The 20,475-nt window shown below is 31.6% G+C and overlaps 2 protein-coding genes across 6 annotated transcripts; both read left to right on the top strand.

Annotated features, from left to right (window-relative positions):
* Positions 1-13: 13 nt before the first annotated feature.
* On the top strand, positions 14-11,744 carry LOC130445372 (BSD domain-containing protein 1-like). Of its 2 annotated transcripts, none has more exons than XM_056780962.1 (8): positions 14-213; positions 283-331; positions 2,805-2,921; positions 4,658-4,715; positions 4,771-4,868; positions 5,017-5,228; positions 5,506-5,618; positions 7,511-11,744. In XM_056780962.1, exons 1-8 carry the CDS (start codon positions 203-205, stop codon positions 7,789-7,791), a joined length of 939 nt encoding a protein of 312 aa, XP_056636940.1. In that variant the 5' UTR covers positions 14-202; the 3' UTR covers positions 7,792-11,744. The 2 variants fall into 2 exon arrangements, with proteins under 2 accessions (XP_056636940.1, XP_056636941.1); XM_056780963.1 differs by having other exon boundaries at positions 24-213; positions 7,514-11,744.
* Positions 11,745-15,448: 3,704 nt separating this feature from the next.
* LOC130445716 (gastrula zinc finger protein XlCGF26.1-like) lies at positions 15,449-20,436 on the top strand. Of its 4 annotated transcripts, none has more exons than XM_056781542.1 (4): positions 15,449-15,702; positions 16,717-17,296; positions 17,353-17,988; positions 19,937-20,436. In XM_056781542.1, the coding sequence occupies exons 1-4, from the start codon at positions 15,634-15,636 to the stop codon at positions 20,224-20,226; spliced, it is 1,575 nt and encodes a 524-aa protein (XP_056637520.1). In that variant the 5' UTR covers positions 15,449-15,633; the 3' UTR covers positions 20,227-20,436. The 4 variants fall into 4 exon arrangements, with proteins under 4 accessions (XP_056637520.1, XP_056637524.1, XP_056637523.1 ...); XM_056781546.1 differs by lacking the exon at positions 19,937-20,436 and adding an exon at positions 18,078-19,354 and having other exon boundaries at positions 15,479-15,702; XM_056781545.1 differs by having other exon boundaries at positions 15,564-15,702; positions 16,736-17,296; positions 19,937-20,427.
* Positions 20,437-20,475: the final 39 nt, after the last annotated feature.

Below are 20,475 nucleotides of genomic sequence, written 5' to 3'. Positions count from 1 at the left end.
GAAAGAAGAATTATTTGACAGCTAATACCAATAATATTGCTATCTTCATATATATAATAAACTTGTCTTGTGTCATGGCTGTTGAAAGTTTGTTTGTTGGAAAAAAACAAAAATAATTTTCCTTGACCTGTCAAGCACGATTACTATCAATACATTTTCCTAAATTAATTGTGTAATTTATTAACATAAGATTTTACAAATAATGGGCGAACAGTAAGTACCTCTCACGACATATTTATCAGCCATTTGTTTTTGTGTTTTATCAATTATTTATTTTTTTAGGAACGAAAACAACTGGTTCGGTTCGTGGTTAAATGCTGCAAAGAATAAGGTATTTACATAATTCATTTTCTTTTTTTTTATCCGAAAATAAAACACCTCTGTTTTAAATAAAAAAACTATGTTGCAGTATTTTACAGTTTGCATATATTTATATTGAAGCTTTTTTGCGTAGGTATGAGGAACAAAATGGACAGGTATTTATTATATTTCATAATCGCCTATGTTCAAATGGTTTATGCAGCGTTATTTATTTAAAATTTTTGAGCAGCAGTCAAATGTATTGAATTTAGATCTCTTAATTATAATGGCTTTTAATTTTTCATAGAAATTACTATTGACGTTTCAACCTAATTTCAGTCCTAATCATGATATTTTGATATTATTTTGATAAAGATTAATTTGGAATATGGGTGACTAATAGGGGAAATGATAAAAACTATATTTATGTGACATTTATAATTAATATTGCTTCAGCAATTTTGCTAATATTTCTATCCTAAATACAACAACTTCTATATTTAATTAGTACTGAATTTTCCATTCTACAAATATAATAATCACAGTATCTCACTTCAATCTAATTATCAATATTAAAGACAAATTTGTCCACAGAATAACAACAGTGGCATTAATTTGTCAAACAAATAGGAAAATGTCAAGCAAAGATGTCATCAAAATCAGTGATTCAATGATCAATAACTTCAACTGGAATATTTCCAATTTATAATATATTTGCAACAATATGCCTTAATATAATAGAGCGAGAAATTCTTCAATTAGAATCTATAGTACAAGAAGTATTTTAGTTCAGCTCAGATTGATTCTTGACATTAACACCTTATCTTGATAACATTTTCTTCATTATATAAAGCAGCTGCCAAAAAATTCTTATGCTCTCTAATCTGCACCTCATTTTTTGTGATGGTACTAAAGATTTAAAATAGTATAGATGTTCACCAGGATCAGCAAATTTCAAGTAACAAACTGTTTTACCCAGATATTGTAAAAAAATGATTATTTCTGTGAATTGTGTAATCCTGGTGCTGCAATATCTTTATAGGATTTTTCTGAAAGTATAATTGGGTTGACCCAATCATGATCTGGAACACGTTCATTGTTGTTCAAAAATTGATTGAGTTAATTGGGTTGTATCATAAGTTATGATCCTTTTCACCCTGGTAGACTGGTGGGTGAATGCGATCAACTGAAGGGTTGTTTTATTTGTTTATGGTTTTTTGAACTTTGAAAGTTATTTATTCCTCTTAAATGGCTGTCTACTATTAATTCTCATAAGCAACGTCATTGATAGCTTATTAGTTTTAAATTTTAGCACAAAATCCGCGAAGGGAGATTACAAGTAAATAAATATCATGGAAGAATTAACGTTCAAAAAGTGATAAAATCAAAAGTTATTGTATATAATATTTTAAATTGGAAATTTCCATCGAAAATTGAAAGTAACGTTTGGAAACTGTGATCTAAATCTCGTTCTGGGTAAGATCCTCAATCAGCTGATATGTGAGTTACTTGAACTTGGGTTATAGTTTCCAAAGAGTTTTTATGTAGTCAGAAATAACAATTGTGAATAGACCTGGCTGATTTTCTCCTAAACTTTCAATTATCTAGCAATTAGACCACCTTAAATACCAACTAAAGATGTACATTAAGTTTCCATTATTGTGTCTTCTTTTTAGCAGGACCTGTACCCACTTTTCTTAAAATAACTCATGGTAGTCATTTATGTATAAATTGCTAACAAGATCATGTAAAACCCTATTAAATATTATCCCCCAACCAAAAGTTGATAAACCAGTGGTGGATTTACCAGCAGGCTGTAGCCTAAGGCAGCAGATGTCAAGGGGCAGCACATTTTGTATGAAAATTTTTTATTTCGACTACAAAATAAAAAAAGATATTGTTTACAAGCAGAAGATGAATTTTGAAAATTTTACAAAGTAATTCAATAAGAATTGAAATATAGCATTATATGCAGTATACTAGATATTTGAATGTCTCTATATTTTCAGAGGTCAGTAGAGACAGCAAAAGATGAATAGCTAACAAGCAAACCTGTAAATCTGTAATAAACAATTTCTGAAATAAACCATAAATATGAATAATAAACTCTCTAAAATTCTACATCCAAAATTTGAAGTGGTGAAATTAGAAAAAAATTAAAATGAACAGTTATAAAAATAAAGATGTGTGTTTAAAGATGATAAATCTTGATAACTTGCTGTACAAAATTCTTGTAATATATAACAAGTGGGGATTGCTTTTCCAACCCTTAGATATAGAAGGGAACCTCACTAAGTCAGGGTAGTCGTAGGTAAAGATGAGAGTAACTAGTCTTATTTGATTGTTAGAAATATGTCAATAAACAAATTATAATCTAAATACAGTCCTTATCATTTTAACAAGTCCTTCCTTCAAACACAAGCAATACTTCCCTTGATTTATGGCATTTAGATTTTGAAAAAGTATTTCTAGAATTTAAAAGTAATAACTTATTTCAATTTTAGGGTTCAGAAGTGTTAGAATTTGTAAAGAAAGATTTAGAAGAATTTGGAACAGCTGTTAAAAATGAAGCAAGCAGTGTTGTATCTTCTACAGGAGCAGTTCTTGAGAAAACACTTAGTGTAAGTACGAATTTGCTAAAACTTTACATCAAAACCCTTATGACTCAAATTTATAATTTTTAGTAAAATTTTATTGAATATTTAACTTTAATTACAAAATAATTTTTATATTTTACATTTTCAGTATCAAAGAATCAAAGCAGTAGTTGTAATAAGAGCAATTTGAAATATAGTTGGTAAAAGATTAATCAGAAAACCAGCTCCCAAAAATCAACAGTTTGTTACCTTACGTCAGGAACAATTATGCACAAAGTAATAAAGGAGATACAGGAAGCTGGCCCATTTGAAAAATGAAACTATAAGAAAAAAGATATGTTTCTCATGTATGGAATTATAGTTCCTAACTCAGGGAATCCAGGAAACTTATTAACATTTTAATACAAAGAATTAGGCCATTAAAAAAAACAGTGTTTCATAGTATCATAATGGGTGACTAAAAGCAAAAATAGGTCTTCTGATGGGCTCGCTTTACCTCACTTGAAATTACCAAAGGTCAATGTCTTTTGAGAAGCCTATCAGGTGCTTTCACTTCAACCTTTTGACGAATTAGGATATGACTCCTAACTAGCTGAAAGGGAGAAACTGCAGTAGGTTGGTTCTGCTGCTAGATGGAGACGGCATGATGGCTCCAGTCACTGCTTAATGAAATCCATCAGGTGTTCTTCCGTGAAGCAGATATCGGGTTGTCCCGCTCGACTCACAGCCAGATGTAAATTCGATCATCCCTCTGATTTCGTGTTGGGCCTCACTTTGCGTGTAGTTTTACGGTTTTTGGAGCCAACTTGTAGTTCGATAGGCATAAATCTAGGAGTTCTCAGTCTCTTCCCAGGCTTTTACCTGAATCTCAGGATTGGAAGCCCCGTATTGGAGAGATGTTAAGGTATTGAGCCGGACCTTGTCAAAAGCACCAGTAAGAGCTTTGGGGGAGCAAATTCAATGGTCCTTATTTTCTCAGAGCCCTCAAAAGCAAGATGAGAGTTTGTCGTGGTCGTGATCGTGGTCCCTGCTCTCGTAGGGCCTTATGAATCCCACCAAGTGTCCCGCTAGCATCTGATTAGTACTTAGGTACCATTCATTATTTGGATTTATTTCTTTCCCTTTGGGTTAAGCCCATAAAAATGTACCGTTTTTGCACGGCCCTTCTTTTCATGTCCACGTAGGCGCACCCGAGAACGGCTCTGGGGGAGAAAACCAATAGAATCCTAACTGAAAGAATATACCATATAAAGAGTCTCTTCAATTAAAGAGAAAGAGATCAATAATTTAATATGCGGAACATTTGAAAAAAAAAATAAAACACAATACAGGATAAATTATTGGCTCTTAGGTATGCAATATAAGTAAGTCACCACTATTAAAAAGAATATGATCTACATGTTTTAATTATGAGGGTTTTTTAAAAATCGCACAGATGCCATTAAAATATTCTCAATTCAAATAGAGAGTAGCAAGAAGGTACGAGGTACAGGCAAACCTGGGCCATTTTGACTGTTGCGAGGTTCTACTAGATAATTGAATTAACAGAAACTATCATACATACTATAACTGCAATAAAATACAGGGGCTTCTGTATCATCCCTAATAGTGTCAAATAAAGAAATCCTGAAATCCTTCTAGATATTAAAATAATGAAAAAACTATGAGCTACTTCTACTCTTTGATTTGTGAAAATAATAAAATATTTTTCAATTTCTACTAAAAAATATTTGTTACATCATTTTTATTGAATTTTTCAGTTGGATTCTCCTTCATCGACAGCTAGCAACATGAAAAGAAGCATCAGTTCATTAATGGGTATACACTATATTCGTATATTAAACATGTTTACTCTAATAATACATTTTTTTAGGACAAGTGAACAGTGTTTTAAATCCTAGTCCTGATGATTCAGATGCAGAAATGTTGATAGTGGAAAACTCGGAAACAGTTACTTTAAACAAATTTCAGGTAAATTTTAATCCAAGGCTTATTGCCAAAGTATATTTTAGATTTTTTCTTACATTTTTCCATTTCATATTTCAATCTTTGGTGCATCGACGTATATATCCATGCAATTCTGCAACTATTTCCCTAATTTTTAATTTTTTGTTTGTAGAAAGCACTTTATGAACTACAAAAGGATCCCATTACTTTTTTGGAGGATCCAGGTGAAAGTTTACAAAAACAATATAATTGTTGGTTAGAAATTATAGATGATCAGTTGAATGACGATCGAATAGCAAAACATGTTAACAGCTCAGAAGTCCTTAAATGTCACTATGCTAAATTAGTTCCTGATGTTGTAGAGCATCAAACTTTTTGGAAAAGGTTTGTAAGAATCATACTTTGATCTTTTTTAATTAATTATTGTGGCTTGTTTTCTGAACATAGTGGAAATTAAAAACTTTCAATGCGTAGAATAAAACCAATAATAACTAATTATTCTTCGGATATAATATTTTTGAACTTTTGAAGGGTAAACGACTGATTTTTGTAATAAATAAAGGAATATCTTTGGGGACTTTAAGTAGATGTAACTTTTATACATCCAAGTTAATGCGGAGTATAAAATGATCTGATATTATAGCTTTTTTTTCATATACAGGTACTTATTTAAAAAAGCTTTATTAGAAGATGAGCTTGCAAGGCAGGAAGCTTTGGAAAAACGGGAGCAAAAGGAAAAACAAGTAACAGAAGAAAGTCTCAAATGGGAACAAGGTGAATTATTCTTAGTTTATTCATTTATACTTTTAATATTTGTATTTAGAGCTCATCAAGTGTTATTTGATGCACATATGGTTTTAGTTTATTTGAATTATACTAATGGTATCGGTTTCTTTCTAATTAATATAAGTTTGTGAAATCTTTAATCAACCGAATTTCAATCTACCAGACTTAATTTCAATAGTGGCAATAACTTATAATAGACTAAACTGTTATACTGGATTCCCAGTACATTGTTGAGTACCCCACTTATTAGGATTTAGATCTATCAGTATCCAAACACCACCAGAGAGGTGTATGTTTAGTCCAAAAAAGTAAAAGAAAACCACATCGAAAGCTGAAAAGCAACTAAAAAACTTATGCTGTTAGTTTGGTAGGATTACAAAGATCTTGTGTTTTTTGAGCAGCTTCCAAGGAACCAAACATCAATTCTGATGGTTATTGTCAACAATTAATGAAACTGGATGAAGCAATCGAAGAAAAATGTCCAGAATTGTCAAATAGAAAAGGTTTAGTGTCATGATATGCAAGACCTCACAAATCTTTGGCAGCTCATGGGAAACTATCGGATCTTGGCTGGGAAGTGATGCCACAGCTGACACCATCTGATTACCATTTATTTCGAAGTTTGTAGAATTCTTTGAATGGTCAAACTTTCAAAAATGACAATGACCTTCCATCGCACCAGGTTCATTTTTTTGCTGATAAGGACCAGAAATTTCATGAGCGCGAAATCTTGGAAGCTGAAAGAAAGATGGCAAAAGGTCATTGGGCAAAATGGAAAATATATAATTGATTAAAGATTAAAAAAAAATACAAAATGTTAGATGATCACATTTATTTCAGCTATTCACTTCTTATTCTACCACAAAGGCGGTTTATATTTTTCCTTAATTCATTAAGATTTGTAGCTCTTCAATAGTCATATCAATAAACGTTTTGTGATGATTTGTCCCCTTCCTGTAAATGTAGATATCGTGTCACAGCCAATTATTATGTTACAATGTCGTATAAAGTAAGGGACTTCACTTTACCTGATATCTTATAGTTATAACTTAAGTATATTTTATATTGCAACTTTGTGAATCGTTATATCTCAGAAAAGACGACAAAAAAGTGTTAATACGTTTTTTGTAGACAATTTTATGATCTACAAGTTTTGTCTGAGGTATTTTTGATAAACTTGCCATTTTGCTGAAAATCGCGAAAAACCCATTTATGACCTTTGATGGAAAATTTTATTTTTAATTATAGTTTAAACAATTTTACTGATTTTTAACTTGGTGGGAATTTATGTAACTTCACTCTTATTTTTTGGCCTAAGTTAATCGGACTATTCTATATGTTTTTTTAATAATTTCTTTATAACGAATTTTCCATGATTTTCCATGTAACAAAATTTTACTTTGGCACCTTCAGTTTCGTTATAAAGAGGTCCTACTGTATTATGTTAATTATATAATATGTAATAAATTGGTTCTTTTGTAGTTGTAGTTTATTGAATGGTGGTAAAAAAACCATTGTGTTGACCTCGCGTGAAAAGCCTTTGCATTGCTCATGGTAATGCACACTAGACCTACCACCTCATGTGTAATTTGAAAACAAGCAGGGAAATTCTTTTCTCAAAACTTATAAAACAAATAAGTTAAGTTTATCGCCATGTTCTATTGAAACTTAACACTGGTAGATTGGATGCAAATTAATTTATATGATTAATGATATATAGTAGCTATTTAAACTCTTGTCAAGATTTTAATACTAATATGATGGATAATGGCAGTTTAGAGCTCTGTAAGTCTATATATAATTAAATCAAGGGGACAAAAGAAGTTAATAAGTAATTATACTTTATTTGATTCCATTGTTGATGCGTATATTTTTTTTAGAAGATTTTGCAGCAGATATAGAATTAACCGAAGAGGAACAGATAAAACTTTTAGAACAATATGAAAACGAAAGAAAAACTAGTCCGAGATCTAAATTACCAATAGGGGAAAAAATAAAAATTGCACATGATTCGCCTAAAAAGAAAGAGAATAAGGAAGTGGAAAGTCCGCAATCGACAAAAATCAATAAGAATGATTCAAATGATAGTTTAAGAAGTACACCAAGTAGCAACAGTAGTTTAGATGGAGATTGGGAAAAAATAAGTGATACAGACAAGTAAATCTATATTGAAAAAAAATAGCTTTGGAAATCTCAACATGTAGCTGAATATTTTTTTGATACAAAAAAAGTGAAGTTGTTTTGTACTAGTTATTAGTAAATTATATTCTCAATATATGTAAACTTATATTTCTTGGGATAGTCAAGAGTTCAACTAATTACGTTAACTCCTCTTTATATTGTTATAATCACTCTTTTCTTCAGTCTTCCTCAGCTTTTTTAAAGATGAAGTGGCAACCTCCCAAATGACTAAGTAGGAATGAAGAAAAAAGGAAGTGACAGAAGAAAATTTTTAGATTTTTAAAAATATTCAATTCCATTAGTATTTCAAACAACTCTCCATTAAATCTTTGATATAATTAATATTTCAGAATAGTTTTAATTTCCTCTTTTACAATATAATAAAACTTTCACTAAGCTTTGTCTTTGTAGCAATGGCTTAACTGGATTGATCATCACAATAATCAAGTCCTGTATGTTGAAAAATTGATTCCACTCTTATTACTCTTCTTCGTCATTTAATCTTCATCGTGGTAATATATTTCAAATGTATCAGTCACCTAAATATTATAGCTCCTCTATATTAAACTACCTTCTCTAATTATTCACATATCTTCTTCACCTGATAGTATATCTAATAAAAAGGGACTTTCTTCTACATTAGGTAATAAAAGGAATACAAACCTTAAAATGGGCGCTGAACATACTGTTTACATTACCACTACACCAACAGTCACAGTTATACTGCGTTTCGATAACAAAGTTATCATCTTCAGATGCTTCGGTCTCTGATGACCATAACTTGGGTATCGAAACGCGCGTCAGACAGTGTGAGTGTGGAGATGGGGGTAGTGTAAATAGTGTGTTCAGTATTAATATCACTTACGGTTCCAAATATTCCTACCTATATCAAGTGGGTGAATTGTGAATCTCATTCTTTCAAATTCCTGCCAAGCGGTTTCAATTATGAAATTTATTAGAGATTGTGAAAGTGGAACACAAAATATATACTATTGATGTAAATATATATTCTAAGATATTGGAATTATTAATTTCGTCTCCATACTACATAAATAAAGGGTAGTATAATTTTGAAGGGATTATTGCCTCATACTTTTCTAAATTTCAATTATTTCAAAAATTGTTTCTTAGAAGTTTTTGTAGAAAAAAGGTGCTCTTGTATCAGTTTGATAGGTATGACCATTTTCTATTTATTTATTCTCTATGTATAGTTAAATTGTGGATGATCAAGGATCATTGTACACATAGGCCTTCTGGTTAGATTAAGTTAGACCCGTCGTGTCCTGTTTAAGGGGAGCAGTTGTTTGGTAAGAGAGCATACTTTCGCATAGACTAATGAGATATGTAATAGGAACATTTTCGGCTAAACTATGAACGAGTTTTGGACCTATTGGTGGACCCAATCAGATGAGTGAATCAGTCAAGTTCTCGTGCACCTAAAGAAGCTAGATCTCGAGCCATTAGGCCACTCTAAAAGCAGAAACAAATAGGTTTTTATGGATTTTTTCAGATATACTACAGAACAAAGGGATATAACATGATTGTATTTTTCATATCAGTGACTGCTTACAATAGTTTTTTTGAAGTGATTTATTTCAAAATGGCGGCGTACTGCGTTTTTGCTGTTTTTTTCAGGGTTCACAGCTGGACTCACACCTCCTGTAATTTTTTTATCATTAATTATTTTGATTATCTATAATAACCGCTATAGAAATAAGTGGGACTTTTTCAATTTATTGATTTTTGGCCAAATGATGCACTTCTAAAGTAGAAAGTGAAAAGCCTAAAAAATCATCAGATAATTGTTAATAACAAATTAACTATGCAATATAAAGAAAAAAATCTCATGTACTTCCATAATTTAAAGTCAATCAGTTAAAAATTGTTTAAGTTATGTTCATGTACCTAGCGTACCTAAAAAATGCAGTATTGCGATAAACTTGTTTAAAATTTTGGGTATTAGAGAATTAGGAATAATTTTACACTATCTTTAATCTTCGATGCCTGCACCATACAATTAGCCTTCCAGATTATCTTCCTGTCATTGCATTTCTTTTCTACTTGATTCTGGAACAATCTGTGTACCCTATCATATCGATCTCTCTACAAGCTTTATGCGCTATTTGTCGATCTTTAGGCACACATTTAGTAGCTGGTTGGGCCGATTAATTGCCTTCATATCTTTGGTCTCTTGATGTTGCAAAACGATCAATCAGGAAGTGTATGTGTGTGGGTGTGTCAACTAACGTCTTTCTCAAATGTTTGACTATGCCTAACTGACTGAAAGATACGTTCGACAAGTCTAAACTCGTCTAAGACTAGTCAGGATAACATCTGCCGTAACTCACAAAAGGAATTTGATGTAGACCAGACGACCTTTTACTAAAATTCGTAAACCGAGTAAGGTTTGTCCTGGCGATAATCTTTTGGGGTGGTAGGAGACCATTTAAAATGAGAAAATAGGGTGGTATAAACACTTTTTAATCTTCTAACACAAGACTGGACCACCCGTTAAGCTTGGATAGCAGCTTTGCTGTCCTAAACGACCTTTATGTTCCTTTTTTCTCACTTCACCCCACTTTATCACTATTGGTAAACACAAGTCAATAATAACACAGGAAGTGGTGTCGACTAGCGTCTTCCTCAAATGCTTGGTTATGCCTATCTGACTGAAAGATACGTTCGACAACTCTTAATTTGAAAATAGAGTACTGAAAGGTCTGTCCTGGCCTAAATCTTTTGGAGTCCTAGGAGACTATTTAAAATGAGAGAATGAAAATCTATTCGTCACTTCTAGGGTGGCCTAAGAACTTTTTAACCTTTTAGCACAAGACTGGACCATATTATTTCATCCGTTAAGCTTGTATAGCAGCTCTGTTGTCTGAGCTGAAGTCTACTCCTGTCAAGCCATTAATCCTGGAATAATATTTGTACCAGTTAGCCCCATTATTTAGTATTAAGGGTGTAGAGTGTTATACACGTATGTTCCTGTAAGCATAATGAAAAATTCTTCATGGCTTTATTTTTGTAAAATACATGATTACTTTTATCTAGGGAACTACCTTGTATGCTAATGGGATGGAATAAGTGACCTCAAATCAATTATTGATGTCTTATAATCAAAATATGAATTTTATAACCATAAACGTTTGGCAAGTATTTAAAAAAAGCTTCTCAATTTATCCTTTTGAATTAAGGATTTGTATTTCTCTTATCATAAAGTTTTAGAAGTAAGTGTTAATAGAAAGTGCCGTTTTTTTGGATGTACTAGATCTAGAGATTTATGGAACAATTTCTTTATAGCATATGTGACATATATGACAAAATATTACGAAACAATAAAATTTAACTACTTGTCCTACTTTCCAGTTACTTTTTTCAATTATTGATTACAGTGCTTTTTTTGTCACTTATTATGTTATCGAATGTTTTATTGTCATCATTCTGTGGTAACAGTATCAGATCATTTACAGTTCTATCAAACTCTAAGTTGAATCCGTTTCTTTTTTAGTATATTTCGATACAATAGCTGTTTATATTTTACCAAACTGCTAAAATATGAACAAACTATAATATAATTTTGTGTTACATATATACTTATCTCAAAAATAGAGTTAACCGGTTGTATTAAGAGTCCGGTGGCAGGTTTATTAACACTGCTTTTATTTTGTGGCATACAGATACATGTTGTCCCTTCTAAATACCGATTAAAATTATAGTAATTAATTATATATACTATTGTAATCTTATTTAAATTATCCGTTTGCATTTTCCGAGATAATGGATATCTAGTTTATTGTTAAATATCTATTTTGTATTTATTATTTTAACAACTCGGTACGATATTTTTAATCATAAAAATCATGTACCTTGTCCTATTACTTATGATAGTATATTTTATAAAATGTTCGATGAAAAATATAAATATTACTAAATATTTACCATTTTATTCTTAGACTGTTAATCCCTACGGTTTGAGGGACTCCCTTTGTGTTAATTAAGTTGATTGATCAAAAATATTGAGTAGTTCATATGCAAAAGTACTCTTGGTATACTGGATAATGCAGAAATTATATTCTCGAAGCTATTTGACATCAAAGTTTTTTACAGTATGATTTGTACTAACTACCACTACAACAACACAAAGCTTATTTCCATAACAAAGTTATCATCTTCAGAGTTAAAAAGTTAACAGATTTACGTTTTCTATCTGAAGGGATAGATTTGAACTCGAAACCTGTGTGATATTCTGATTTTAAAACTATTGATTGTAATTTTTATATAATTCAAATTTTTGATATTTGATCACTAGATGTAGTTAATCGAGTAATAATTCCAATTAAATCAAATATTTGTAAATTAGATTATCTAATGTCAATTATTCATGAATAATTTCTTCATTAGGAGTAAAAATTGATGGAAATCCAGGACAATTGAACCTAACAAGATTTTCAATTAATCTACCTGAATTATCCTAGAAATAAAGTGCAGACCATTTAGGTGCATATCTTTGTAATTTCTCTCCACTTCTTTCAGTCCCTAGCTTTTTCTCTCCAGGTGTGGATGTTTTTCTCTCTAAGGTCTTCTTCCACTACTCCGCTCCACCATTTTTTTGGTCGTTTGAAGAGTCTGCCTTCGTCCATTCGTTCTAAGTGACATAGTCGTTGGAACCTCCTTGTCTTTAAAAACAATTGGCGACTCATTGAAAAATGTATAAATTTCATGGTTTGATATTCTCTTCCATCCTAACGCTGTTTCTGCTTTCCTCCAAAAATTCTTAGTATTTTTCCCTCCTAGATTTCCAATTTCTGTTTTATTCGTCATTATCCAGGTTTCACAGACGTGTGTCAGGGTGACTCTCAAAATTAGAAATTTCGTAGATCTGGATATCTCTTTCAATGTTAATATTCTTCTAAAGCTGTCTGCACAGCTGGTCCTCTTGGAAATTATTAGCTCAATTTCCTCTTCTCGCCATTTATTATCTAGTAGTACATCCAAATAATATGAAATTTTCTACTTCCTCGAATTCTATTAACGTCCCATCATGTTTATGTACTTTGAAATTATTTTTTGTCTTGCTTCCACATTTATTCTTCATTTCCACAAACTTTTGTTTTGTCATTATTGAAGTGTAGGTCGATCTCTTCCGCTGCTGTTATTAGTTGTTTTGTGGTTTCTTGAAGCTTATATTACTTCTGTTTCTTGCTATCATTCACATCATTAGCATGAGCTAAGCATTGATAACTTTATGGAGTGTAAGGGGGATTAGTTGAAAAAGTGTCCAGCTATAAACAGCAAATTATAATGCGAAGACTCACAAAAATAGCGCTAGAGTAGCAAGTGGAAATGAAATGAATATAGCAGTTATATATTTTATGTACAATTTTCGAATGAATTTGTATATTAATAGTTTCTTTGAAATAGTTATGACTTTCAAAAAAGAATTTAATTTACTATCCTTCAAATAATTTGTTGCGCTCTTTTTAAAATTCTTCCACTTGCTACTATAGCACCACCTTAATTTGCTTCCTTTCAACAGACACTTTTCGATACACCGAGATGGTTCTCCTTATCTCAACCCTCCATACTTTTGTTAAATATCATGCCCTTTCTGTTGATACTGGTTCTTCTTTTTATGCCTTCCAAAGCTAGATTAAATAGTACCGTTGATAGGGGGTCGCCTTGTCTTAATCCTGGTAGTGTTTTCAAAGGTTCACTTTTATTGTTATTAATTTTTACTATATTGGTTTTGTCCTCTAATGTGTTCTAGTTGAATTTGTTCGGAGCGTTTGCCGGCCCCGCAGTGGGATACCTAACGCCTCATGCTCATAACTCCGAGATTTTTTTTCGAATAATCATTTGAGAATGTCATTTTTAACATAATTATCCACAATTTTAGCTAAAAAAAAGATGTTGACTCTTTGAAATTTTTACTTGACCCAACCCCTTAACGACGAACAATATTAAATTGAGAAGGTAACAAAATGTTTGCGCAATAACCTAATCACTTTGAGAAAAGTTGTCTGTGGTTGTTGATGCACCATCTACTGCCTCACTTTTGAACTATAATGAAATGTTTAGAGGACTAAGATAAGTATCTACTGCATTAGCGATAATTCCTAGATTTTTTTACATGAAAAACAATTTTTTGGCTTTTATATTAGATGAACTAGGGCGTAAGGTCGTGAATCTACCTCGGGAACACTTGACCTATTTTGTACCCCAGACTGTTCACCAGTCAGATAGCAACGACTTTGCAAAGTGACCAACCTGTCTGAGGGCTATCCGGCTTACTTTTTCTAGCTTTGAAAAGCTTGAATATACGTATTCTAGTCTCTGTTTACGGATACTCTGTTTGGCAATTTTTATTACAGAAACGACAAGAGCTGTCGGGAGTTTCTCCCATGATCTTCTGACGCTAGTTCAATGGGCATGCTCAGTAAGCACACCAGTCTCCTCAGCTCGCTTTTGTTCAATAAAAGAACCTTTTCAGACCAATTGGTGGAATAGAAAAGAAACCTTTTCGATTATTTCAGATCTAGTGTCTTATTCCATATTTCTGATTTCTTCTGGTTTTCCCACTTTTTTATAACTTTGACTTGATGGCTTTTTCCGAAACCTATAAAAAGTTGTCCTATGAAAGGAATTGCCCCGCCTTGTTTCGCTAGATGATCGGCTTGTTCATTGCCGTGTACTCCGGTGTAGCCATGTACCCACATAAGAGTAACTTTACTGTTTGCTTCCATTGATTTTAAAAATTTGATGCTGTCCCATACTAGTTTCGAATCAATTTTATAAGAGTCAAGCATAGAGATTTTACAGTAATATCTCTATGGAGTCAAGTGCTTGTAGGGCTGTTCTACTATCTGCATTGTGGTGGTTACGTTGTGCAGCGCATGTAAGGATAGCTTATGTTTCCACCTGAAAAATGGAAGGTTCGGAGCCCATTGGGATAGCCAGCTTGGTTCCAAGTCCATATATACCTGCCCCTACTGTTTCATTTGCCGAAGCCATCATTTAAGAATACTAATAGTTTTTGGTAAAGCATAGTTTCAAGGACATAGTGTCTGTGGTACAATCTATGGGCACCTTACATTCTTTTCGAATGCTGAGATACCCAGTCGGGTCGCCGTGCTTCATGTTCTATTCTTTGTATGCATTTATTGATCACTTTATTGCTTCACTTTCTATGAATATTTTCAAAAGGAGTAAATCCAAAATGACTTGTAGTGCTGCCGTTGGACTATTCTTCAATCTAGAGTCTGTGTTACCATCTATTGTCTTGTTGCACAATTGTGCCTGTACTATTTATTTCATATTACAAATTTCTATTTTCTAATACTCAGGAGTTTTATTATATGAAATTTCGTGTATCCTGTCTCTTTCATCTTGTAGGCCGTCGTACCACATTCGATCGGAGGCTTTGCTTATGTCAAGGAGAATTACTCCTGTGGATTTTTTCTGGATGAAACTTTCAGTAGTAGATTCTACTAGTCTCAAGATTTACTGTGATTCCTCCTAAAGCCGAACTTTCTAATTTTACAGCTTTGATTTCTATTTTTACTGAGACTATGACCTTGAATCATCTGCTTGAACTTTAGACAAAGAAGTCTTTCCTTGTCTAAGGGTTGAACTGTATACAAATGGTGGCTTAAGTATACATGTCTAGTATGTCTATTCAAAGAAAAAAAAGAAGACGTTTTGAGGTTATAATTGGGAATAAACAGCTTTTAAGTAAATACAATGATACATTCAAATTAAGTTAGAATCTCATTCCCATAAAATTATTGAAAGGTGGATTAGCAAAACATTGTTTAATACTATGAAGACCGAAAACAATAATTCAGGAGATCCTATCTGGACTCAAAATGTAGAATTATTAACACAAGAAGTAAGTTATATATACATATTTTTCAATGTGAAAGAATTAAATTTAAATAATTCTAGTAATAATGATAGCTGTTAACAGTACTTAACTTTTTGTATTCTTGATGATTTGTGAATTTATATCTGTTATATTTGCACGTTAAAATGTTTTTCAAGCTTCATTGTTGTTGATGTATCAGTAAAATTTGATTAGGCATTTCTAAATGATGTTCACTTCTTCATTTAGAGAGTTCGACTAAATTGTTGAGTTAAGAATAGATTACAATACGCTTTAAAATGATCTACTTAACATTAAATAGTAATTAATTAAGGTAACCAACCATTTATCAATCAGTCCCACAGTTAGATCATCAAAATAACGAGAAAGATATATCTGTGTAGTTCAAAGGATTTTAGAAATTGAAGTTATGTGCATAAAATCAATTAAAACAAAAATATTTTTATATTTGATATATTTCTTTTATCAATAAAAAAATCGATATTTGGAATTTCAACAACTCTACAATTCATGGAAGAAGCAGACATTTGAATTTACTTCATCAGTAAAGATTATTATTAATATTTTTCATATTTTGTCATATTTAAATCAAATTTATTTCAATAAAATTTTAGTAATAGGGATTATTGTTGCTTAGATAGCTAATGCATGGTTTATATTTTTAATTTGAAAAAACTAATTTGTATGTCCATATATGGGGCGTCAATAAATAGTTTTCCATAAAAGTTTGACCAAAATAAAAATATAAATAAAAAACAAAATAAATGATAAAACAATTCTGGTAAGTCTACAGTGAAATATCTATAAAATAATGTACCAATTAAGGAAATCAAATAAAATACGTTGTAAGGTGTATAACATTATGAGTAATATTATTATCTAAAAGTGACAATAATTGGTTGTTTACCTTAAGCAACGTTTATTTTGAAGATAGGAATTTGATTCCAAAAACAAACAGCTAAAAGCAATTTTAAAAATGTAATGTAATGTAATAATTAGGGTAGTTATCTCAATTTTTAGGAATGTTTACCCGTTATAGGAAGCTCTCAAGTTTCTTCGATCCTTCAACATTTAGATCCATCAATGGTTGAAAATGGTCCACAAAATATGGACTTAATAATTCTACCGACAAGCGATTTCAAACTTCCTGTAGTAGAAAATCCTTTCACTCTAACAAATAGTTATATTGTCCTAAAAGAAAATGGTGAAACAAAACCAGATAACTCTAAAAATACAAATGATAAAACAAATGATAATTTGAAGTCAAAGAAAGATAATTATGAAGACATGCTATATTATGTTTGTAATTTATGTCCATTTCTGTGTATAAAAGATACCAAAATTAATGAACATTTAGAAAATGCTCACAAAAATAAAACAGTAGTAAGTTTGCAAGAATTAAAATGTCCTGCTTGTAGGAATATTTTTTATCACAGAATGTCTCTGAGGTCTCACCTTATACATGACCATGGAGTAGGAAACTCAGACATTTCTTCCATAATACAGGCAATTGTGTATTATTCTAATAAAAATAAAAAGAAAGAAAAACAAAAATCACCAATAAGAAATACATCAGATAAGTTAACTCTAAACAGCAATGGTAGGTAATATAGTTTTAACCGCTGCCCTAATAACCCATAATTATTTCATTTATAGTTGAAGATAATCCTCCACCAACAGACGTTTCTAAACAAAACCCACCAAAAACAATTTTTGACAGTGTTATAAAGGTTTCTGAAGCTTTCACTACATCTAGTGTAGATACAACTAAAAGTACACAATGTCCTTTTACGACATGTAAAATATTATTTCCAGATGCTGAAAAATTAAATCAACACATATCTTGTCATGCTGATACAGGTTTCGCATGTTTCAACTGTGGTGAAAAATTTAATGCTTGGAAACCGCTAACCTCTCATATGTGGAGACTCCACAAGATAGACATGGGCCTGTATTCTTGTGATCAATGTGATTACAAAACTTACAGTTTAGCCAAACTCAATAACATCCATAAATTGATACATGGAGACGCTAAAAATTTCTCTTGTGATGTCTGCAACAAAGCATTCAAGAATAATAAACAACTGAGGAATCATAAATTGACGCATAAAGAAAAGTCATTAAAACTTACCCACATATGTGACGAATGCTCTAAAGGATTTTCTGATAGGCGCCAACTTAGGATACACTTGGATATAGTGCATAAGAAGTTGAAACCGTTTTTGTGTAATTTTTGTGGTTATAAAGGTTCATCAAGAAGTTCCTTAAAAATGCATATCAGACAACATACAGGTGAGCTCTTTTTTATTTATACTATAATAACAACACCAGAATTAAGCTTTCAATTAAAATCTTAATTGAACTTCAGCAATCTGTTCAAGGTAACAATTGGTTGTCATGCATTTTATGGTTCACCGGAGAGGTTCCTGTGCAGATAGACTGGAAAGTCTGTGGGAATGGCTTTTTGTATCTCTAAAGGCGACTGATATCGAAAATAAATTAATTTGAGCAATGCTGTATGGTATACTTGTGAGTGTAGTCTGTTTGCCTGCCCGGATCGTGTCAATTGCTTTCTAGCGTTTGTCTCATATGGTTGTCTTGTTACTGGCATTGTATTACCAGTTCAATATCTGATAATAACTCTATCTGTAACTGAACAGCATTTTGTTCCAGCCGTTCCTGGAGGCGTATGGAAACTGGAAAACTTGTTGGCAGCAGTGTGTAGATGTGGAAGGATGCTACTTTGAAAAATTCTAATCGTTTGTACTGTTTTCATGAATAAATAGTTTAAAAAAAAATGAGTCCTACTACCTGTAGAACAGACACTGTATGCGGATGACTATCAATAAAATAAGAGCTACGAAATAGAATAGAGAAGTGGGGTAATGAAATGAAATAATACGGACAGGACTGCAGATAAAGATACAAGAGACAGAAATAATGAAAATATCAAAAATACTAGAAGAAATAATTGTGCAAACACAAGAATAGGTGAAGAGCGTTGGAAAGGTAATTGTAGCAGAGTTGTGAGACCAGATGAAAGAATTGGCAAAGAGGTATCCATTAGGGTGAATAAGATACAATCTACGTATATAGCATTGTACAGAATATTTCTTGAACAGAAAAAAAATAACAAAACATACAGAAACAGACAGAAATTATAAGTCAGTACTACTAGCAATGCTAATCTATGGTAGCGAATTGTGAGGATTGAAGCAGAAAATAACAAAGTGTGAAATGAGGATACGAAGAAGGTTTGTACAAATTGAACAATTAAGGTGATTAGTGGGAAAAGGAAATAAATAAGAAAATATGAGACAGATATAGAAAATAGAATAATGAAATAACAAACAACATGGAAACTGGAGTCGAGCTAAACAAGAAGGGAAGAATTGAACCAAACTAAACATAAATATTACCTCTACATCCATGGGAGAAGAGGTTGCACATAAATTCTTACAGGTTGTCTATTTTTTACATCAAAAACGAATGGTACAAAGTTTATAGATAATTGAACATAGCGTTTGAAAGAATCTATATGTTAATGAATTTCTCTAAATACTGTACATCAACAAAAATTGACTTTTTTACATCAAATAAACATGTATGATACATTTTAAATTAAGAAGGATTCCTACTGCCCCAAATATAGTATAAATGGAGAAATAATTGATGATATTATCAAAATTAACTATTAGCTACAGTTATAATACTGTAATACGATTTTTTTAATTGATATTTATATTTATAAACAAGAATTGTTAGTCTGAAGAAATTTTCAAAATGAATTAGAAAATATAGTTAGAAGTATACAACAAATTAAAGTTGATCTATTTGCTTAATTTTTTTTATATATTCATGTATATAGATGCTACACGGAATTGATTCCCTTCCATTCTTTCCCATTTTTTTCTTTCGTTTTCCAGTCCTGAATTCTTCATTCTCTTAGGTCTTCTATCACCTCTGCAGACCATCTTTTCCTTGGCCTTCCTTTCTTTTTTTCCTACTTGTTCTATGTCCTTCAATTTTTTGTTGTACCAAAATCTGACATTTTCTGCATGTGACTTAGCCACTCTATTCTTTTGTATCTTATTATTTTACTTAGTTCTGTTTCTCCAAAAAAATTCAGTATTCCTTTTTTTTCTCAGCCATAACTCTCCCCCCTTTTTACTTCTCTTCCTCTGTTTTGTTAAGAATTCAAGTTTTATATATATTCACAACTAAAATATTTTTGTTGCAGGTGAAAAGCCATTTTCTTGTACAGTGTGCTCCTACACCACATCAGATCACAATTCATTACGCAGACACAATTTACGACACACGGGCCAAAAGCCTTATAAATGCACTTACTGTACATACGCTTGTATACAAAGTAGCACATACAAAACTCACCTGAAAACTAAACATCCCGGAATGGAAAAAGATCTCATGTTTACTTGCGTAGAATGTCAATTCAGATCTGTCAATCGAGATGTCTACATGTTGCACATGGTTACAGTTCATAATATTAAACCACAAGCTCCGAGTTAATAAAGTGAGAAAAATCTGGTTAGAGAAATTAGAGACAAGATTGATCTTTTTGATATTTAATGGACCTCGTATACGACTGAAAAAAATGGGTGTATGCTTATACAGAAGTTTATGTCCATAAAAAACTTTCCTCAAAATAAAACACTTAAATTTTATATACCACATTATGAGGCATCGTGTTATTGAAAGAAATATATATATTCTGGATAATTTTTTTTATTTCAACCCTTCTATCAAAATTGCGATAAA

Source organism: Diorhabda sublineata, chromosome 6 (genome assembly GCF_026230105.1).
Source record: "Diorhabda sublineata isolate icDioSubl1.1 chromosome 6, icDioSubl1.1, whole genome shotgun sequence".
NCBI classification, from domain to species: domain Eukaryota; kingdom Metazoa; phylum Arthropoda; class Insecta; order Coleoptera; family Chrysomelidae; genus Diorhabda; species Diorhabda sublineata.
Note: the sequence above shows the minus strand (reverse complement) of the source record. Positions and strands in the feature narration are given on the sequence as shown.